The 25292-nt window shown below is 29.9% G+C and overlaps 1 protein-coding gene across 1 annotated transcript in view; it reads right to left on the minus strand.

The window, feature by feature from the left end:
* Window positions 1-25292, minus strand: part of Hcs (holocarboxylase synthetase-like protein) — a 74579-nt gene that overhangs the window by 37860 nt on the left and 11427 nt on the right. Inside the window, exons 4-7 of the mRNA XM_075371441.1 lie at window positions 20492-20656; window positions 15599-15752; window positions 12304-12384; window positions 4649-4772 (exon numbers count right to left, since the gene is read on the minus strand). Coding sequence (XP_075227556.1) covers window positions 4649-4772; window positions 12304-12384; window positions 15599-15752; window positions 20492-20656 — 524 coding nt within the window. The remainder of the gene's footprint in view (window positions 1-4648; window positions 4773-12303; window positions 12385-15598; window positions 15753-20491; window positions 20657-25292) is intronic.

Raw genomic sequence — 25292 nt, forward strand, 5'->3', positions numbered from 1 at the left:
TTTTTATGTGCTGATTTATGGGACGAAATTGCCAATCTCTGTGGCAGAGTTGTAGCATTTCAGCCTTTAATCTAGAGGTTCCAGGTTTGAATCCCAATCAAAAATGACAATTTTTACACACTAAAAAATTTCATTTCCATATCCCACGCACTAGCTTCAAGCTTATATGGCGAAATCATAAAGCAAAAAAAAAGAATACAGATAATACGTGAATCAAAAAAATATTAATGGCTTATTAATGTGACAGAGAAGAATGTCAAAATTAGATGGGTTGATAAGAGTATAAAATAAAAAGTGGTCTTAAAACCAACAGAAGAGAAGAGAAAATTTGTGACAATCTTTAAAAAAGAACAAGTTTAGTACAGCTGAGCATCAAGGCATCCAAAGTTAATGAACTCTGTTCTAAAAGAAAGTGTAGAGATGGTCAACTATTTTTTAAAAAGTGTTAGCCATAAAAAACAAAAATTATAATTATTTAAGAAACAAAGGGGAAACTGAAAGAAAAATTGAAACTGTAATAAAAGGATCAGTTTGTTCATAGATAATTATGAAAACCAAACCAGCATTGTTGAAAATTGGTTAAAAATTATTTCATTACAAATAAACGTTTTAACAAAATGTAAACAGGGTAACAATCCCAAGACAAAAAATAAAAATGTTAAGATTTGCTGATAATAATGTTATCTTAGTAGAAATTATAAACACATTAGAAGTTGCGATAAATGACATGGGTTCATCACTAAAGAAATTCAATTTGAAAAGAATAAAATTAAACCAAAAATGTAAATTACAGGAATTAATTGTGAAAATTATTTTATCAGTAGTGATGCAGAAACTTCATTGTTCAACAATGATAAAGCACCACACTAATCTTTTTAAATCTTTAATTTAATAAAGTCATTTTGATCAGAGTTCTCAATGATAAGAACATTAAACTGTTATCCCCTTCCTCAATTTTTGTTCATAGGAGAGAATTTTTGATTAAAGGTCTGTGATACTTTCGTTTTTCTTGAGTTACATTTTTCTCACAATCCCATACAAAAATTTGATTAAAAAATTAATCTGATTTGGAGGTTTTAGTGGTATAAATTAATGCAAATTTACTTTTTCTAATGGGATTGAATAAAATACTTTTTCCTACTAAAGAATATAGAAACTAGTACAAGAATTCTGTGTATACAACAAAAATTTAATATAATCATCTGCATTTATTTACAAAAAAAATCATTTACAAGGAAAAGATGAATTGCTAATAATAAATAAAAATATATATATATATATATATATTGTCGCTGAATGGCTTCAACAGAACAGAGCATCTTAAAACCTTACGGTAGCCCTGAAAAGGGCTGTTTGATGATTTTAGAGTGAAGGCTTTGAAAAGGGCCATTTGTGTTTTGCGAGGTAATCCTGGGAAGAGCTGTTAAGTCTGGAAGCTGGTCTCTGGCTGGAAGTTGTGGCTTGTTCATTGGAATCGGACCAAGCTTCCTCTCAAGTGGCAGTTGAGTCAGCATCAGTCATCTTCTGTCAGCATGGCTAAGACGGTTCTCCCCATGTGATTCCATGCTGCGCCAGCTCCTGCTGATGGGCCCATCAGCCAGGGTGCTTAAAGCTCAGCAAGCTGGTGTGGGAAGGTAGCGTCCACACTCAGAGGCTCCCTCAACAGGCCAGCCAAGGCCTGTGGCTTCGGCGGGAATGTTAGCACCTACCAGGAGGTCACACGCATTGGGTTGCCAGGAACTTCTTCTTCCATCTTCTTCTTCTCCAGGTGGTGATTGGCGACGAATTAGCATATGCTGTGCTGGTATTGGTCTTTTATAGGTGCCTGTGAGTGGTGGGGGCACAGTGCCGCTGTGGTGGAAGAGTTGCACAGTCAGCTGGCTTGGTGGAGAATGATGCTTGTGTAGGCATGTAGGTATACTATACTCCTGCTGACATGTGAACAGCTAGCATTGCACTCACCACTATGAAGCTTTGCATGTATGCAGCAGTAACTATATATATACTGGCTGATGTTATTTGGGTTTTGACTATAACAGGTGTTCAGATGCATATTTCATCATGGCATCTGGTAAAGCTAAAATATGTCTCTAAAACAATATGTCTCGTAAAACTGTCACAAAAAGCTTTCACATTCCTTTAATTGTGTATGTTATTATAAAGCATTATATAGAAGATTTAAACTACCAAGCAGTATAGATATTATTATAGATGGTGATGTGTAAATCATTATCGAGTGATTGTCAATCAACTTTTTTAATTCCCTATATCTGGCTTTTGTCTGAATTTCAACATATTTTTTGTTTGTTGTTTGCTTTTTGATGAGATCCCTTTACACTGACATGAAAGAATTAAAATTATAATGTATTACATACAATAATAAATCACTTTTACTTCTTCCTTATCTTTTTGTTCTTATTAAGATTATCACTGGCCAAGTACATTAAAAACATTATGAAAAATCCATCAAAAATGATAATGTATCAGCATAAATTGAATGTGAAGTCTTTAATACAGTGAGTAGGAAAGCTGTTTGTTACATGTCATAGGTATAGGGTTATGGAAAGAATGATCACATGAAGGTTTTCTTAGTTTTTTTGAAAAATAATTATTTGGGTTCTCTAGAACAACTCATTATATTGTACACCTAGAAAGTAATATTGATGTAATGTAGCTAAGCATACTAAAGTTGCAGATTAATTACATCCTAAAAACAATCAAGCTCTTTGAGAATAAGTATCCATTAGAATTACACAGTAAATTCATCTGCTAAAAAATTGGGTAAGATAAAAATAATTTAGATCTATTTAACTAACATTACATCGAGCAGGATTATATTAACCATAATAAAGTTTTAAACTACTGTTTTCATTAAAAATTTTCCATCTTAAAGAGCATTATAAAAACCCCATGGAAGGACCACATTTTACAACCATTGAAAAACACAAAAAATTTACTGAGCACTTGTCTATAATAGAAGTTGCAGTTGAGGAATATTTTTAAGATGGGGAAAAACATTAGTACAAGTATGTTTTACCTGAACAGGCCAACTAAGCATAGATGGATAATGGTATGCTATTAGAAATAAAAACTGCACATTGATCACAACTTTTATATATAAGCAATGGCTTTGAAAAATAAATGCAATCATAGCTGTATCAACACAGTCTTATATTATCTAAATAAAATAAATGAAAATAGAAATGAGTAGATCATCAAAAACCCCACTGCAACACAAAAGACTTAGAAGAGAATATTATATAACTAGAAGAGACATATAATAATTAACAAGACAAATTGATGTAGAGAAAAAAACAGAAAAAATGAAACTTTTTTACGGTCAAACTGGCAACCTCAGGAACATACTTAATTAGCTGTTTGATCATAATTAACTTAAACATAACCTCTTTTGTTGATTTCAGAATGCAAGCTCTGCTCGAAACATTGTATGATGGAAGAGGAACATTCAATGATAAGATTTTTGCCATCAGAAGGTGTGAAACCGGCGGAAATTTACTTAACACTGTTGAAACAGTATGGTTAAAAGTGTTTAAACCACAGTAACATGTATAAGTGGGTGGAACAGTTTAATTTGGGCAGAAAAAGTGTGACTGATCTCCATCGCTCTGGAAAAGCAGTTGAAGTTTCAACTACTATGTGGTAAAATTAAATAAATGATCTTATTTGTCAAGACAGGTGAGTCAAAATTTAGCAGATTGCTAGTTTGTGTAATATTATTGTTGGAACCGTACAATCAATCATTCATGACATGCTGAATTATCGCACAACATGTTCGAAATGGGTTCCAAGACATATGACTCAAGCCCACAGACATGCAGATTCGCATTTGTTCTGGGCTAAAAGAACAGTTGGACTTTCTAGATCATATAATAACCTGTGATGAAAAGTGGATACACCATTTCGAACCCGAATCCAAATGGCAAAGTCTTGAATGGAAACATCCGGATTCGCCCACAAAAAAATTCAAAACTCACATTTAGCTGGTAAAGTGATGTTGACGGTCTTCTCGGACTCGCAAGGCCAAATTTTTGGTGACTAGTTAGAAGAACAATGTAACATGAACAGTGAGTGTTATTCTAACATGCTCCAACAGAAAGTGGGACTCATGATAAGGCGAAAACAACAGGGTGCTCTCCCAAAAGGTGTGATTCTCTTGCATGACAATGCATGCCCCCACACTGCTCAGAGAACATGAGAAGTTGGATTGGAAGATGTAGCCACATCCTCCTTACTACCCAGACCTCGCCCTGTCTGATTTTCATTTGTTTGGCCCATTTATAGATTTTTTACGTGGCAAGAAGTTTGACGGCAACAAAGCAGCCAAAAATTGGTTCATGATCGGTTCGAACAGCACGGTAAAGACTTCTATACTGCGGGAATCAGAAAGCTTACAGAGTGGTGGGACAAGTGTCTAAATGTTGCTGGAGACTATGTTGAAAATTATTGTAAGTTTCATTGTCATTGAATAATTGTTTTTTCTCTATATCAATTTGTCTCGTTAATTACTTAACGTCCCTTGTATATAACTAGTTTGATGCATTATAGAACTTCAGATGTTAACAGATTTACCACATAAGCATGCATACATGTAAAAATTCCAGAATCTGAAATATAATGTAAATCATACCTCTGTCCAGATACTGGAATAGGATCTTTCTTTTTAACAGCTTCAGCAGCTGCTTGACTAAAACTGCGCAGCACAATAACATGATTATGCCACTGTGCTTCTGTCATGCCTCTTCTTGGCATTCCTAATGGAAAAGATCACAAAAATTTAATAAGATTAAAAGATCTAAATGCAGGTAAGTAATCTAAAACTAAATAATTAAAGGATTTAAAAGGAAACTATTAGTTAATATGTATATAATTATCGCTATGAATTTTAATGAATTTAATGGAATTAAGTAAGTATCATTTTTTTTATCGAAAGAGCCAAATATAAACTTTAATGATTATTTTGGTATGTTTAATTTTTTATGATAAATTTGAAAATGTTATTTCCATTAACGTTCAGTCAACTGATGCAGCACTGAACAGAGTGTATGCAAGCATAACACAGTGTAAAAGTAAAACCAAAACTGCCCAGCATAATAAAACCTAGCATATTAATACCACATGTGACACCTTCATAAATATAGCAGAAAAAAAACGACAAAAGCCATATTTTTTGAAAGATAATTATGTGATTTCCTAACAAAATAATGTGAAACAACAGCCTTAGAGGAAAAATGACTTATTTTTTTTTTAAATCTAAAAAAATAAACTTAGTATAAACTACTTATTGCAATTCAGTAACTGATACCAGTCACTAACTAGAAAAAGTGGCAGAAAAATTTTATTTCTAACAATTTCCTCGTAAATTTATGGATCATACAAACATATTGCTGTGGCTCATTATAAAAGGATGAACCACAGCAATATGTATTAACTACATATTGTATTAAAACAAAATATGTTCATGAGTACCATGAACAATATTGGTACTCGCTTATTATATCAGTACCACTTCTAAACTAACCAAACACAACACCATATATTCAAGCAATGTAATTTTAAGTGAGATAATCACATGCTAGCGTTACACAGCAAACTGAGTAAAATAAATGATGACTAACAGAATACTGATCTATGTGAAATATTTGAAAACTATTTAATAACAGTTGATTAAACAGCAAAAATATACTGACCATATCACCTATACCACATAAAGGCTTGAATTAATCTAAATAAAAAAACTTAAGGTTGATTATAATAAAGGCCATTAACCAACAATATTGAAAAATTAGATTTGACTTTTCTATAAACTATCAGTCATATGCCAAATGACACAAAAGTTTTAATTAAACAGGTAGAAGTACAAAAGATTTATAAATTCTTTTTACCAATGTGCTTGCTTTCAAACAGATAAAATTTTGAAGTAGTCTGAATATGAGCATGTAAAAAAATATTTTTTGCAATTCATGAGAGCTTCAACAATTTTTTGTATCCAGCAGGGAGTTCAGAGTGTATACTTATGCATTTACGATTGATAAATATTTTGTTAAAATGGACCCTAGCAGCAAAGTAATTTCATAAATAAATTAAAATACCTTTATAATATTAAGTTTTTTTTCAATTACTTAAACATTTAAGAAGTGTTCACTACTCTCTGTTTTTAGTTTACTTACCTTCAAATAAGATAATGATTATAAAGTTATTATTCTTTGTATAACAAATAAAAGTTAAAAGTGTCATTCTGCATTGACATCGATTTCAAGGCCAAATCACTATGGAAAGAATATGCTCTGTGTTTGGTGGGATCTATTATGAGCTGTTAAAACCTGGCGAAACCGTTAATAATGAACGCTACCGACAACAAATGATTAATTTGAATCAAGCAATGTGTGAAAAACTACCAGAATATCAAAAAAGGCAACACAAAGTGATTTTGCTTCATGATAATGCATCATCGCATACAGAAAAATCGGTCAAAGAAATGATTGAAGCATTCAGTTAGGAAATACTTTCACATGTGGCTTACTCACCAGACCTGGCTCTGCTGACTACTATTTATTTGAATCGATGGAACACGCACTTGCTGGGCAGCACTTCAAGTCTTATGAAAATGTACAAAAATGGCTCAATGACTGGTTTGCCTCAAAAGAGCACAGTTCTTTTGGCATGACATTCATAAATTGTCAACAAGAGATGGGAAAAACGTAAAGCTAGCCGATGGACAATATTCTAAATAAAATATTTTTTATCATTTTCATACAATAAACGTGTATTTTCTATAAAATTATCTAAAAATTCTGGTTTCGTATTTACACACCTGGTATCTTAATGCCCACCTTCGGATTTTTTCTAATACATTAATTTTACTATGAAAAGTTAGCAATATTTTTCTCCAGTATGACATGTCAAATGTGAATATCTTTAGACCAACCCTATTTTACTCTGCTGAGTCTTTTAAGAACAATTTTTTCATTTATGTTATCCACAAGATTCTTCCATGAAAGCTGAAATATTATAAGAAAACTCCTAAATATGTTAAATCATCGGTTTTGTATCTACCGTTAATACAAAACAATGACATATTTTTAGACTTTCATCCAACATAAAAAAAACTAGAAATTTATTTTTTCTAAATGATATCATAATCATTTTAATCCTTCATTCATATAGGGAAAGCTGCATTTGCTTTAGGTTTCAAAGACCAGATGACATCATCTGTAAAATGAAGTGCCTCAAGATTTTCATAATATATAGATCATTTAGAAATACTGTGTATTTAAAAATGAATGTCAGGGTTGTAAACCTAAGTAATATTTCTCAACTTTCACATACACTGATTAATTATATATGAAATGAAAGACCAACTCAACAGTTTTAGCTGTACTAAAACTAATAAACTCTTTCCTCTACCTTCTGCTTGAAAACACTAGTAGCAAAGTGGCACCCCTCCCCACCATCAGAAAGAGTTCTGTGTTTTGCAGTTTGCAAAGTGTAACTCTGTAATTACCATTAAACATGCTTTCCGTTTGAAGTTCTATTTTGATCCCTCGAGTGACAATAACATTCATAAATGGTATAAACAATTTGAAACCACTGTGTACTTGTAAACAAAACTGATTGTTTTTTGTACTGTATTCTGTCGGCAAGTTTTTTCTGCAGAAGCAAGTGTGTCTGGAATGAATTATCTTGATATGCTACAAATATGACTCTTTCCTCAACTGTAATACAAACCATAGAACTTTATTTGGCAACAAGATGGTGCACATCCTCACTGGCATAACCCTGTACATGATTGGTTGAATGAAATTCTCCCCGACTGTTGGACTGGTTGCCAGGGACGAGTGGTTGTATGCTGTGCCCTCCATATTCACCTGATCTGTCCATGTAATTTTTTTTCTTTGGGGGGTTGAAGAAGGATCAATTTTATGTGCTACAATTCCCAGCTGACCTACCTGACTTGAGACACAGGACTGAAGCAGCTGTCCCATCAATTACTCCAAACATGCTGATTAAAGTATGGGATGAACTGTCTTATTGGCTGGATGTGTACCATGTGGCAAATGGTACTCACATTGAACATTTATAGGTGAAATTGTCAATTTGCTCTTTCATTCAAATATAATTTATCAATTTAAGTAAAACTTAATAAATATTACAACTTTAAAACACTAATAATAATTTTGAAATACACATCATTGTTAAGTCAACTGAAAATGTTCTTTAAAGGAGATCACAGTAAGTTTCACTTATATATACAGATAGACTTCCATGACATCTAATGACAGAATCTCTGGGAAATTATTCTGATATCCATTTGAGCATACTTTACAAAATATATTTAATATATTATAAAGTGTACAAAGTTGTTATCGCAGTATAAAAATAAAGATTCTACATTTCACTTGAAGATGTATGATAATTTTCCCCAATGATAGACATTTAAAGACATTTCTGCAATTTTTCAGTGAAAAATGTGAAAACCCCTTGGAATGTAGAAGAATTCTGGAAAAACATTGCTAGGAAATGAAAGTTTTGATTGCTATAATACTGATCAGTGAACAGTGTTATGAATATAACACTTGTGAACAATAATCAATGAAAATGAACTTTCCTACATTGTGTAAGTTAACAGATTATGGACACCGCTTTTATTCTTTAAAACTTTTCTGATTTTTAATGAAACAAACAAAATTATTAATGCATAAAATAACCGAATAAATTAATGTAACAGCTGTACTTTAAAGGAAATGTACATATTATGAACAGTACATACATCTAATGAACTTTGTTCAATATAGTTTTAATTTACAACACTTTTCAAAACTGGTTATCCTAAAAGAGTAGTTGAAACCAATTGAACTGTCAAATTTCACCCACAGTTACTTGAGGTGTTTTAATCTGATAATAATGAAAATAATAGTGATGGGATCAATATGACCTTATCTATATTCTGATCTTCTGTTATCTATACTGAAATATGCTACATAAATGTTTAAATACAAATTGGTCGTTCCAGATGAATCTTCAAGTTGTTTTTTAGTAATTTTTTTCTGTTACATTATTTATAACACTTATTCAACTATATCTTACAATTTTGAGTTAACACATTTTGGTATTGACCACAGTATGTAACTAAGAATTCAAACAGTGAATGAATGCATCTATTGTTTCACCATTCAGTCGTTTACTCTTTTTATAAAAACATTTTTGTTTTTTAATTTTATTATTACACTGAAACTGGAAGATGAGCTATAAGTCGTGCCAAGTGAATAATACTCCAAGGACCTTTTTTTGTTATTCTATATTGATTACATTTTATTTTTTTGTTTTGAAGTAGCCTACTAGGAATTGCATAATATCAATTTTTTCCTTTTCTTTTTTTATGTTTCCTTCATTTCCTCAAAGTTCACCAGCTTTTCTTCTATTGTTCTTTCTTCCTTCATCCATAACAACCTTTGTATTACAAAATATCTCTCTAAACTTCATTCACCCAAACAGTACTCCTCTTTTTGAAGTTCCTCTTTCATTTACTTATGTGTCCTGTTAGGCTTTTTATTTTCCACATTTTTTTTTTAATTTCTATAGTCTTATTGGATTCATTCATACACTGTCAGAGGAATTTTAATATTTTTTCTAATTGTGGTTTCCAAATTTTCTTGGATTTTATAAATTTTCTTATTTGATTTTAATTTGTGCCCTCCTTTTGTTTTTCTGGGACCGTAGATTCTCCTTCATATTTTGAGGAGATTTTCTAGGCCAGTCAGATTTGCTGTTTCATTCTTACATGACTACTAATCTTTTAATCATAATTTAAACTTAAATAATCTTTAACTTTTTAATAACATCTAATCTTTTTAATTTAAAATGTAAGTAGATTTATGAAAAAAATGGTTATATTAAGGTACAGCTAGCAAAAACACAAAAAGGCAGAAATCTGCATCTTTTTAAATATAAGAAAAAAATACAAAGAAATAATATAAAGATATATCAAGCTAGCAAATGTGAGCTAAGGTAGTTTGAAAAATGGAAATGTGAATATACGAGGTGTGATCAAAAAATACGGTGAATGAATTTTTATAGCGGCAACTGCCAACGCTACATCCATATGCTGTAATTTGTCCAATAGCGTGATCAACTGAGACAAACAGAGACAAGTTGTAACACGTTCGAACTTGCCAGTCAGCTCCCAGAGCTGCTAGAGTGAGGTTGTGTTTATCGTGTCTGTCGCGCAACATGGATTTTGAACAATGCATTAACATTTTTGTTTTGTTTTAAGTTACAAAAGAGTGCCAAAGTAGCTCACGAAATGTTAGAATTGGTGTACGGCGATAATGTGGTAACTTTGAAGACTGTGTACAAGTGGTATGACCGATTTAAAAACGGAAATGAGTCTGTTGAAGACGAGCAGCATGCGGGACATCCAGTAACCTCAAAAACAGTTGAAAATGTGCAAAAAGTGGAAACAATGGTTCGTTCAAACAGGCAAATGACTATTCGAGAGCTATCGGAACACCTTAACATCTTGTATGGATCCGTTCAAAGCATTTTGCGAAACGACGTACAAAGAAAGCGACCAGAAAAATGGACCAATGGCTTCCTTCTTCACCATGACAATGCGCCGTGTCGCACCTCGCTTCTCATTTGTGAGTTTTTGGCCGAAAAAAGTGTTCCTGTCTGTCCACATCCGCCATACTCACTGGATTTAGCACAATGCGAGTTTTGGCTCTTCCCAAAAATTAAAACTGTGCTTAAAGGAAAACGTTTTGACACCATTGCTGACATTGAGAGGGCCACGACCAAGCAGCTGAAACCCCTTCCAAAAGACTCCTTCCAGAAATGCCTCCAGTCATGGAATTGCTAGCCAAGGACAGTACTTTGAAGGAGATTAAATCAAATTCTATGTAACCTTATTACTTTTTTTAATAAAAAATTATTTTCACCGTATTTTATGATCACACCTCGTATATTAAAGTTACTCTTTAAGTTCACCTAATAGTTTTCTTAAATTTTTTTCATAAAAATGCTATGAATATTAGAAAGCCAGATGTAACCTTATTACTTTTTTTAATAAAAAATTATTTTCACCGTATTTTATGATCACACCTTGTATATTAAAGTTACTCTTTAAGTTCACCTAATAGTTTTCTTAAATTTTTTTCATAAAAATGCTATGAATATTAGAAAGCCAGATTGCATATCAGTATGCTACAAAAATCTAGAACTAAGAAATAATACAAGAAAAATAATAAATATTTTCAAATTGCCTATTTCAAAAATTTAATTGAATCATCAGAGGAAATTACATTATGAAATTTAAAAAAAAAAATTTGGTGAAAACTGAATATAAAAAAAAATGGATCAAATTGAATTTCTCCTTTCATTGAAGATGTTAAAAAATAGATCTATTAATGACTGACTAGCTTTAACCTTCAAATAAATTAAAAGTAAATTAACATAAAGCAAATTATGTAAACATAACCAATAAATAAGTAATTAAATAAAAATCCTGAAATATAGTCAAAACTTAAATAATAATTAAATTTATTTACATTTATAATTGAAATATCATATAATACTTACTTATGTCTTATTAAAATACTAACCAAAAATGAGTTTATAGGTTAAAATTAATGTAAAATTATTTTTCATAACATTTTTAAATTTCAAACATATAAAAGAAACCATCAGTTACAGAATAAAAATGGATAAAACTAAATATTTCCTTCACTAATCATTCAATTGTAGTTAAAATTTCAATGTACTGGCATGTAAAACTAAAAGTAAAAGCATGTAAAACTAACTAAAAGTAACACAATCAAGATATAAAAAAGTGGCCTTGATTAACTAGTTTTTAATTAAATTACATATTAACTTTATAATCTATTACTACTGCCACCTCAAGGTTAAAGTGCAATGAACAAATATTAAAAAAGTAGAATAATGATAAATGACTTCAACAATTAATGTGAATATGACACAATGTGTATAAACTCTTTTTCTTGTGGCAAATGAAAACTTCTTAATACTGCAATAAAAAATATTTTATACACTTTAAATATTAATAAATAATATTTATTTATTAATTTATATTTTAATATTATTTTTTTAATAATTTTATTTCAATAATATTGCAACCTTCAATTAAAAAGTACAAAATTTAATGTCTTTTCAGTCAATATCAATTGAAATACAATTTTCAATCTTTTTTAAAATCTATCAGTAAAAAAGTATAACTAATCTTTAATTATTTATTACTATTTAATATAATTACTTTAAATAAGAAAATACCTAATTTTTTAGCTGCAACTTCTGACATTGGCTCCCAATCTGAATTTAACAGCAAGCATGGATGCCCAGTAACATCAACCGCTGAAAAAAGTAAAAAAAAAAAAAAATGAAAAAATGGGAAAGTTTGGCCTTATATTAAAAAGGTTCTTTTGTAGAATTTAAAACTGAGATTAAAAACAGTAATAAAATTTCATTCTTCAATATAATAAATATTTTTAAAAAAAGGATATTTTTAGCAAAATTAAAATATTATTTTACTATTTGTTACCAAAATTAAATTTAATATTAAATTAATAAAAAAAAATCAATATTATTTTATCATTAGTAAACATATAGAAACACTGAAGAACAACACACTATCAATAATATAATAAAATTCATACTAATAAATAGTAACTTAGGAGTATAAAATTAAAATACAGTGGCTGCAATAAATACATTGAGCAGACTTGATGCAATTTCCCCCACAGATACAAAAAAAACAAAAAAAAAACACATACCAGCATTATAACAACAGAATGTTGTAAATCTCCTCAAATAAATAGGATACACAAACTAAGATGTTAACTAGAACATGCAAACAATGAATTTTACAAAACAGAACATATTAAACAATAAAACAACACATGTCAAATACATTATATATTATTATATATATAATGTATTATATAATACATTATATACTAAGGAATGATTCTACATCAAGGTTTTCTAGTGATGTCAAGATACTGATCACTGCAATGATGAAGAAACTGGCAAACAGCTCCATGTATATCTTCAATAAATACAATTTCTACGTAATTTGAAAGTAAGTCTTACAGGCAACAACTGATTATCTGCAAGCGGTTCAACTGTGTTGCAGCTTAACCGTGATGCCTCTCAGAATAAAATCAAGTTTTACAAATTTATACAGAACCTAAAAATTTAAAGCTTTTTCATCATTCTATAGGTTTTAATCCTTCATTCATTTCCTACTTGAATGTGTATTTTGAATATGACAATTCATTTATATCCACACTGTACTACAGTACAGTGTGGTTATAATAGGACAATTCATCATGAGATATTATTATTCAACACAAACTACAAATTAAAAGAACATGTTTTCAGTCACTAAAACAACAATCAATTGCACCTTATTTAAAAAAAAAATTTGAAAGAGTAAAATGCTCAATTTATTAATTATTTTTTTTAATGTCTATGAATTTTTTAATTTAGATTAATTATTATACCAACTTCGTTGGTATATATATATATATATATATATAAAATATAAAAAATTATAAATATAAATTATAAATCTGCTTACCAACAAATATTTGTATAAATTTGCATCCTAGCGCTTTCGGAAAATTATTTCTATCTTCAGGGACGTATTGTAACTAATTATACATATAATAATAATATTTCACATATTAAATGAGTTAGATAAAAACGTAACTAATAACAAAATAATAAACTACGTAGATAATAGACATCCTTCAAAAACAATAGATTTAATCTAGACAAACAGGGTGTATATAGTTTGTGATGTGCAAGCAGCAATTTGAAATATGTCAGTATGACTAATCAATCCTTCTCAATCAGATTTAAAGAATACATAAATTTAAAAAATAAAAGATACATGGAAAAATCTAACTTTGCCAAACACATCCTGGATCTAAATCATAATTATGACCCTAACAATTTTATTAATGTTCTTGATTACTCCAATAATATATATAAAACAAATTTTAGAAAAATTGCACACATACTTAAAAAACAAAAAAAAACTGATAAATGAGCAAACCAAGTTTGAAAATTTTATTTAGCAAGTTTTAAGTGATAATTATTAATTCTTATGTTGGCCAAACTGATTTCCTTATAATAAACATAACAATTGTGACTACCACACTAACAAAATGCATTATGTATGACTTGATTTTAATAATTGATGAACTCATTTAATATGTGAAGTATTATTATTATTTAATATGTATAATTAGTTACGATACGTCGCTGAAGATGGAAATAATTTTCCGAAAGCGCTAGGATGTAAATTTATACAAATATTTGTAGCTAAGTAGATTTATAATATTTTATATAATTTTTTTATTGTTAGCTACTGTAGTTTTAATAAGTTGTTAATGCATTACATACTATATATACTACTCTGCATGAACAATCTATTTACGTATAGTATTAGTGATAGTGAACATTTTTTATGTTAATATGTATTTTGAATAAACTTCTAGATATTACTTTTACCTGGTATGTAATAATGAATTGTGTTCCTGTATTTTATTTTATTATTTACCATTATAATAGTGCATGTAATTATTGTTCTGCAATACAGTATTAAGGTCATTTTAATACATATTACTTAATTAAATATTATTTTTGGATCATCTGCGATCCTCCTCCTACTTATTATTGCGAATAATCAGGAGTTAGCTGTAATTTTTTTTTTTAAATTTACAGTGTTTTAATTTGTTATGCTGATCAATGAATGTTATGGAATTATAATATTATTGTATATTATATCACTACAATTTGCCTATGAACCTTAAGCTGCTAGATTCTATGTTTCATATGAAGAAATATTATTTTTTTTTTAAGTCATAAGAATAAAAGTAACAATACACAAACCATGAATGTAGTATTTTAGAAATAGGAAAAGTTAATAGCTTTAATCAAATAAGTTTCATTAAAACTTAATCTTCAATGATCAAATTCACATTACTATAAAAAAAAGTCTTTCACAGAAATTTAATTGATTAGTGATTCATACATACATTGCACTGCTCAGGTAATAGTATTTTTTTAATTTCTTAATCGCCAATTTTTGTTTATTAAATCCATAAATGTAATAATAACTATAGGTAATCTGATACCACACAAGCCACTCCTAGAAATAGCACATCCAAGAAAAATCAGCATCCTGTATCAGGTTTAGTAAGAAAGTGAGGATGGAAATGATTTTCCACCACATTTACTTAGCTGAACATACTTTTGCACTTCAGCATGCCAAGCCTAATGAAATGCTGATCATCCCTTCAAGGGAAATCTTCACTCTGTTCACCAAATACAGAATGCCTGAATAGTGAATATCATAATTCTTGACTACTGTCTCTTGTGTCAGAGATGTTCTGCATACATCAGTTTACGAATGACCAGGAAAAAATAGTATAATGCAACAAAATTGGAACAAATAGTTGAATGGAAAACAATTTATATACAATAGTAAGAACATTCTAATGAAGACTGCAGTAAATCAAAATTTAAATATAACAAATATAGAGAGTATTATACTAACATTGTATTCGAATCAGTTCTAAACCATAACCCACAGAGAGAGAGTTAAGCATAAAGCTTGTGGCAAGCCGAGTCAGATGGTCCTCATCGGTTTCAATTAATAATGAAAACAGGTCATCAGCATGCCATGCTTTTGGAACTCCAAAATCCTCAACCTATTATATTACAAAAGAATAAAATGACTCTGTGTTAAAAAAAAATTAATTCACTGAAATGATATAACAGCATGTTATTACAATATTATAAACATCACACAAACACACACCAGTACAATTACAGAAAAGCCCCATTATTTCAGTTAAGCTACTTTTTATTATAATATGAACCAACAAACAATGGATAAGAAACTTATTTTTTTAATTTGTTTAATGATAAAAAATTTATGAATTAAGTTGACAAAAACTTCTTTATATCAACTTTGCGGCCAGTTAAGGCACATAAATATTTTTTTTAAAATATATACTCCACACAATATATATATTGGATATACAAATGTTTTTAGCTTTTTGATACCTCAAAGTAAATCATCTTCACTTCATAACTTGCAAATGAAAATATATACAAATGAAACAAATACGGCATTAAAGTTCATTTTACTTGACAAAAATACTTTTTCTGAGCAGTCACCATTTACAGTTGCACATTTCTCCCAATGGTGAACCAGATTTTATTTCATCAATTAAGAATGACAATCTTTCCTTGATCTACAACCTCACTGTGCCCTTCAGTTCAACATTCATGGTGAAATGAATGCCTTTAATGTCGTCATTCTTTAAGTGAGGAAAAAGATGAAAATTGGAGGGCACCAAACCTGGTGAGTATTAAGGATCCAGAATGGTTCAAATTTGCAAGAGTGTCGATGGTTGCACTCAATATATCAGGATAAACATTACCATGTGTAGAATTATTGACTGTGGATTGCCAAACACAACATACATATCTTCTAAGGAATTTTAACATCTCTAACAGAATTTCAAACAGTTACTATGACATCACACAGAATTTACAAGTTGTCCTTTCTTTCAGCTAGTTAGTCACATACATGTGTTTGGAATCCCAAGAGAATATTTTTACAGAAGGTTATGTTTTTATTGTGATCTGTTTTACTGAATTTGTTTTATTGTAGCAATCACAGTGCTGATATTTCATGATCTGCTATTTTTTTTTCTGTGTCGTTGTGACATACCTGAGTTGTATGTCCCATCAAAATATAAAAAAGGAAGTCATATCCAATGTCATGATAGTATTTCAAAAACTGTTCAAAATATTTCTTTTTTTGTTGTTTGATCTTTTCTGCAAGTTTGCACGGCCCTCATTACGAACAGATTTTATGGTTGCCCAGTTGTGCAACAATGTATCCTAATTGTTCTTATAGTATCTCTATGTAGGTGATGATGCACTGTTGAGTGATATGACAATCATTTTGAATCAATTCATTCACTTCCTTTTGGTGCTTGTCATCAGTCATAGAAACTGGTCGACCATTGCGACATTCATCTACAATATTCACTTTACCAGCTTCTGATGCACAGATTTATTGCCCACTACTCACAGTACTTTGATCAACAGTTTCATCACCACTGATTTTAGACAATGAATGACACTAGTGTTCCCTTTTTCCACTGTTAAAAATTCAATCACTGCAAGTTGTTTTAGAAGCATTGACGTTGTGCAGAACGTGCCATTTTTACCTCCATAAAAATGGCAATTGACAAAGCAAGAGAGCGTGGATCACTGAGTTTTGTAATTACTATATAAGGGAAATGGAACTACAAGATGGCAGCACCTGTTGCTTTGTGCAACATTTTGTTCTCCCTACGTACCAGTGTACATTACATTTCAACTGGCCTTTGTATATTGAGTAAAAGTACTGAGGGTCCTTGGTGAGATAGCAAAATACATCCCTTACACCCTGATATTTCCATACCAGGAAACATACTATAACATAATTTTATAGTGCAATACAAAATACAACCATATCATATTTTCATACAAATATATTTTAATACAATAAAAAATGTGATCCTTGGTAAGACTACGAACTGCATCTCAGGAGTAGCAAATTGTTCTTACTAATCTATTAACACTAGAAAAATTTGCGAATATTATTTTACTGACAATCTTTCCAAAAAAAAAAAAAATACACCAAATAATAATTATTTTACTACTGAGTAATACTTTTTTTTTTAAATATAGTAATAACACAATATATGATGATTGGTATTTATTTAGTGAAAATTGGTACAGGTATACTGAATTTGCAAATTAAAAAATAAGCATGTCAGAAAAAACATTACCCTTCTTCACTTGCCTCATGGTATAGTCAAGTAATTATTATCAAAATCAATTTGTTAAAAATTATATGAACAAAAGCAGCAAATCATATCATTAAAACTGCACAACTGCTAAGAAGCAAACACAACAATAAAAACAGTAACTGAAAATAATGGTTTAGTATCACAATTAATTACAATAACCAAGTAAAAATCATGAAAGTGAACATCAATAATTAAAATAAATAAAAAAATTAAAAAAATTTGTTTACATTATATGGAGATTTTAACATAGAAACGTTTTAGAAAAACATTCAAATTGGAAAATGAAGAATAAAAGAAATTATAAAACAGAAACTGATAAAAAGTTAACATAATTAATAAAATAAACAAACTTCATTCACTTTTAATAAACATGGACAGCTGCTAAAAATAAAACATGAGGAACGTACATAAGAACCTAAAACTATCATCAGTGCATATATATATTTCAAGGAAAAGCCATTTCAGTACTTCAAGTATGATAAAAATTTGGTACACAATACCACACTGCCTTGTAATTTGACACAAGTGACTGACTCAAAATTTTAAAGTGTTTGACAGATGGCAACTTCACTACCAAAAAGGAACAGTGTCCTGTCATTAATTAGAGTATAAAAGGAGTGAAACCAAAATTCCTCAAAATTTATTGATGATGAAGATAAGATGATGCACATGTCACTACAGTACATTTATTAGTGAAAGTTCCCAGACAACTTATGTTCTGTAAAAAACTTCCTTGATGTCAGCGAGTAATGATATGAAATACCATTGCGAAGGAAAATTTATTTGTAACAGAGAATGAAATAGCCACCTGCCTGGTTATGTTATGGATCAGCAGATTGTGATAACCATGAGGTTCTGCAATTCAATAAAGTGTCTGTAAGAGAGGTGTCCATCATCTGACTGCAAAGTAAAAAAATTCAAGTTGATACCGGTGAGAAACTTTTGAAGCACTAAGGTGATCATTTTAGATGCAGATTACGTTTAGTTACAGGTGATCATTTCCTAAAAGGAACTGTCACTGGGGTTTACTCTACTGCAACTCCATCATGTTTTGTTCTGATATGGTACTGAACCTTTTTGGCCCATCTTCAAAACAAGAATATTACTGATGCAGACTTACAGAAATGTATTTCAAATTTTAAATCTTTTTAAGATTTTCATTTGACTCTCATTACAAATGTAAATTTAATTAAGTTGCAGTGACAATTATTCAATAAAAGAAATAATGAAAAAATAACAGTTAGCTATATGCATTTTGTATTCTAAAAATAAATATACTTTTTTTTTTTTACGATTAATTCCATGACAAAAGCTTGAACCGTGTATGACAGAATACATAATAGAAATGATGAACACATAAAAATCTCAAACCCTGACTAGGATTTTGAAAATAGTATTTTCCAAATAAAATCCTGATATGCGCTACTCACTCTACCACAGAGGTCAAGATAAAAATTTACAGATAAAATAAAAATGATTATTTGATCATGATAAATGTACGGAAAAATAGAGCAGTGATGCATATAAGTTAAAATCCTAATTAAACTGAAAAAATGAGCAGAGTGTAAAGCAAGAGTTGAATAAAATAAAAATATTAGATAAATGATAATAGATAAAATATTATGCATATTTTTCAACCAAAAGGTATAGAAAGATTTTCAAATTTATTAAATGGGATCAAAATGAATAAAATAACAATTGGGTACAGTAAAAAAAAAACACAGAGAGAATCAATATTGTCAACATTAATTTTTTTTAATATATGAATATTTTTAAGAAAAAATATTTTGAAATTTTTGCAAATACATATTTTATATAAGAACTGTCAAGAATTGGTCTAATAGAAGAACACAAATAATCATCTTTAAAAACACTCTTGTTGAGTGTTCTGTGTATTTTTTATATACCAATATATTTATTAACATCATGAATTGAATTATTAAAATGCGTAACTTTCCATTTTTACAGAATTGACTGCAATTAGAATAATAAAAGAAGAAGAAATAAAATAGATGTCTTAGAAAAAAATTTTAAACATTTATTTCAAGATCAACTCTATATGACAATGGAATATGGACATTAATGTAACTAGAAAAGAAAGAAAACATAAATATTAAAGGCTTTTGAAATTTGGTTTCACAGAATTTAAAAAATTAAATGGTTAGATTGAGTATAAAAACAAGGTGTTTTAAGATAAACTGGAGAAGAATTGTGTGGCAGGTTTGTGAAATGAACAGCTATATTGAGCATCACCTATTATGGCAACAAGAATACTTAAAAGTGGTAAAAAAATTCCGATATAGTTTTGCAAAGACTAAATGATATAAAAATAAAGCAAAGCTAAAAAAAGTTAGTTTAGGAAGTAGTAAATATTGAAAGAACTAAAGATTAAAATAAAACAATGGAGAATAGTGTTTTGAATCAAACCAACAAAAAACTGTTCATTAAATTAAAATAATTTAATATAAAAATCATTGCAAACAAAAAAGATTATTAATTTAGAAAAGTTCATAGGCACCAGTACAAAAGAAATAAAACCAAAAAAAAAGGTAATATAGAATTAAGAAATTACTTACATGAAAATGATAGATCTGTGTTTGGAAGGCACAATAATCAGCTTCAAGAAGAAGATGAAGTCTAGTGAGATCAGATAGAGGAGTGTGAAGAGATCCTTTCAATGAGATCGGAAAAGCTGTTTTTCCACCTGCTACACTTATCCATTCAGATATATCCACAACAGGCTATTTAAATAAATTTTACTCCATTAATACATCATTTTATTTTCAAATAGGAAAAATTTAAAGAAATTATAAATCTCAAGAATGAGTTTTTAAAATTTAAGCAGAAGTTTTAAATACTCAATCTGAAAAGTAATTTAGAAATTGCAAAAAAAATATTAGGTAATGTATCATTACTTATACACCACTTCATCTTTTTTTTGTTCAAGTTACTTTATTTTTTTTGTCTGAAATTTAAAAAATTATACAATCTAATATACTAATATTCAAACTTTTAAAAGTAATAATTAGTTATTAATATCCTAAAAATGTAAAACAAACAATTCTATTTAATGAGAGTTTGTTTTCCTAAACATTTCGGCTCTATATCAAGCCCATAATGTGAATATATTGATACAGTCAATTAATATAATTACTTTTAATATGTGAATATGTAGGGTACGAGTAAGAATGCCTAAATCTACAGCAACATTCTTCACAATTTTAATGAAATAGCTTTAATTTAAGTTTGGATTGCCAAGGAGTTGATACTAAGGGGATTCAGATTAATGATAATCTATAGCTACTATTTATAAATGACAATCTATAAATACTACTGTTTTTAGTCTATAGCTAAAATGTATAGATAATAGTATACAAATATTACTGCTATTGCTCTCTATAGTCCTAGAGAAAAATATTGAATCATTTTATCAGAAAAAAGAGGATTTCTATCACATAAAGTCATGTTGTTTTCTTTTTACAATCTTGAGTAATCTTTTGACAAACATTATTTCAATTTTCACAGCCACTTTCCAAATCATACTACACCAGTTATATATTTTTTTATTACTGATTATTTGTGTGTCCCTTTTTTATCTGAAAATATATTTATTTGCTAAAATATCAGGTACAAATAATCAAATTACTGAACTTTAATATCAGTAATCTTTTTTAAAACATTACTATCCTTAAATTTCTGTAAAATTATTCATACCTACTTTTTAAATACACAGAATTTAATATAAAGTTCTCCCAGGACTTTCATAATTTACTTCACTCGTGAAAATAATGGAAAAAGTTCATATAATTATATATTCTAAAATGCTTCGTTTGCAAGTTATGGCTAGAGAAAGATTTTACTTAGATTTCATCTACCCTGGTGAAATAAGCATGTACTGAAATTTTTGGGATGCTAATTAAGGGCAGAATTAGTGATTTCAAATGGTTTTTAACCTGAAAAATAAAATAAAATAGGTCCCAGAACTGTATCTGCAGTAGTTTTTGAGAAATCTGGGGTGAAAACCAATAAATTGGCATAAAAATACCTGTTTTTTAGTTTGACATACAATAACTTTGTTAAGTGGATAATAACAAATATAACTTTTAAACAAATCTTGTAGATAACTTAATTTTTAAAAAATGGTTTAAGACAAGTTGAATAAAACAAAGAAAAGTTCAAAAAATTCAAATTTTATTTAGTGACAGTACAAATCTAGTACTACATTTGTCAGAAGGTAATTAATATAAACAAATTGGCGATGTGAAAAATTTGTAAAAACAAAATTTACCGTTAAAAAAAATTGAAAAAACTAGAAATTGCACAATTGTAAAATAAAAATTACTTTGATAATAATTTTTTTTTATTAATGATAGAAATACAATAAATTGTATGAAAAATTATTATTTCAAAGTTGGTAATAAAATAACAACAGTGGATTAAGAATGCACAATACTGAATTAGTGTTTAAATCATTCTGGAGGTACATTAAATATATTGGATACTGTGAACTGTACTGTCATTAGTGAAGTTTTTCTGTGAATTTTAGTTTGAATGTGATCAGTTTGCCATTGAAGTTATGTCATACTTATTTACATCAACAGGGAATACGCTGATATGGTATTCATTTTGGGTGTGTGTAATGGTAATGCTACAGCTCCTGGAGTAGAATATGAAATACGTTTTCAGAGTCACATTATTTGGGGATTCCAGATCACTAAAACAATTCACTACAGGAAACAGTTCACTACTTAGTAGTTATACCAGCTACGAACTATCTATACAATATGACGCTGTTATTGATGAAATAATTATCGATGCATTTCAGTGCAGTCCACGTGTCACCACACATCTTTCTACGCAGATTGGAGTTTAGCATTCGATGATCTGGAGGATACCTAAAAAAAACAAGTTTTATCCTAATCATAGACAGCCAGTTCAATATCACACACAGGAGACAGTCTGCTTTGCTTGGAATTCTGCAACTGGTGGAATATAGATCAACAACTCCACAAGTATGTTTTGTCAACAAACGAAGCAAATTTCACCTGAGATGATGTTAAAAACTTATACAATGAGCATGCATGGGAAGAAGTAAATCCTTATGAAATGGTGGAAGGCAATTTTAAAACCAATTTAATGTCAATGTCAGGTGTGACTTCCTTCACAGTCGGCTGTTTAAACCATTCATATTACCTGGTTGCTTAAATGCTGAGGTCTACTTCACTTTCTTCAAGAACAGTTACCACAGCTACTTGTACAAGTTCCTCTAGCACTAAGATGCAAAGTATACTTCCAACATTATGGCGTGCCACCAAACTTCTCTTGAGTTGTTTCCACACACTTAAATCATAATTTCCCTAAAAAATTGATTAATTGTAGAGATTTCATTTCTGATCACCAAGATTGTCTGATCTAAAATGTTTAGATTTGGGGATGGATGAAAAATATGATATACAAAACAAAAATGCAGGAATGGCTGGGAAGTTACTGTACCCCCTAGAGTTAGAACTAAAAATTTGTAATGAGTATAAATGAAAAGTTTGATATAATAATCAACTATTTTATTTACTTACTTGAAACATAGTATTAACTTTAATGGTCCAGTGGGTCTGAGTGTTCGTCCTCATGTTGCACATACAATTCTATACGACGACAGAGCAATTCTGATGTTATGTTATGAAAAGCATCCATCACAACGACACGCAATTCTTCATTTGTGGTGGAGCGACATGCAGATGTGCCTTGATAATTCCCCATAATTGAATTGTCTAGTGTGGTGAGATCAGGACTGCATGGTGGCCATGATAACAGACCTGGCGATGCTAGAGTACCATGGTCAATCCAACGTCCTTGAAACTTTTCATTCAGACATGCACAAACTGATAGGGCAAAATGTGCAGGTGCTCCATCCTTCGACAACCATACTCATTCCATGAGATCCTTCTCTTGAAACTGTGGTATTAACCATGCCTCCAACATCTCTAAATAGGTTTCTGCATTCACTGACCCATAAAAAAAAATAAGGACCAAACAAATGACAAGCAGTCATTCCAACCAATATCATGACATGTGGTGGATTTCTTTCCAACTCTGTTGTGTAATAAGGATTTTCTTTTTCCCAAAATAACATGTTTCTAGCATACGAACTGTAATAGATTGCACATTCATCAATAAAAACACCTTTCCACAGTGCACTGCAGCGGGGAATATTTCTAATAAAGCCTGGCAGAATGCAGTGTGACGTTCCATGTCTGCATCTGACAGTTCATTGATGAACATCAGACAAAATGGCCAACTTTCAAATCCTTTTTCATATGGTCTTGCCTTGTCATAATATATGAAGTTCAGCTTTATGAATTTATTTCATTGGGGATTGTTCAATGGAAACTGAATAGCAGCACATGTTTCTAACCATTTTAACTTTCGCCCACTTCACGGCCTATCATTATTGTTTTTCATGGTGGCAGCTTATTAAAGCATTGCCGAAACAAATCGCTAATCAGTTTTAGTATTTGATTTGCATTGTCGTTCATGAACCCAAACACTTGTTACTAACTGCTCCTCAGTGCTGTAACTATTCATGTCAGCCATTTCAGCACAACTGTTTTTTACTCACAGTGTGTAATGTTATAAAAAAACTTTGCCAACCAACTCGTAACGAAAATAAAATATATTCTAAACACATATCCTAACTCATATTTTTTCATTAACTTTAAGGGTATGGTGACTTACCGGCCACACTGTACATTCTCATGAGGAATTAATTATCCACATTAAGGATGCAGCTGAGCAACTTAAGGACCGCCCTGAAGAACTAAAAAGAGCGACAAAAGCAGTATAGAAGCTTGCCAAGAAGTGTGTTGATAATGGCAGGCTTATTTTTTGAACATTTATTATAAACTGGTAAGTATAATTCACTTTGGTCTACTGTATTGTTTCTAAATAAAATTTGAATTTTTCTAATTTTTTATTCAACTTATCTTACACAATTTCATTCAGAATTAATTTTCTACAAGTTTTGTTTAAATGTTTTCTGTTTTTATTATCTATTAAACAAAGTTATTGTACGCCAAACATATAAAACTGGGTTTTTTCCCAATTTATTGGTTTTTGCCCCAGAATTCTCAAAAACTACATCAGATACAGTTCTGGAATCTATTTTATTCGATTTTTTTGTGTCAAAAACCATTAGAAATCACTGATTTTGCCCCTTAATTAACATCCTAAAAATATCAGTATAACCTCATTTGACCAGGGTAGCTGAAATCCAAGCGATATCTTTCACTAACCGGAACTCACAAACGAAACATTTTAGGTTTCATGTTTAGATGAACTTTTTCCATTATTTTCACAAGTAGAATGGGTAATGAAAGTCTC

This window comes from Lycorma delicatula, chromosome 7, assembly GCF_047948215.1.
Source record: "Lycorma delicatula isolate Av1 chromosome 7, ASM4794821v1, whole genome shotgun sequence".
NCBI lineage: Eukaryota > Metazoa > Arthropoda > Insecta > Hemiptera > Fulgoridae > Lycorma > Lycorma delicatula.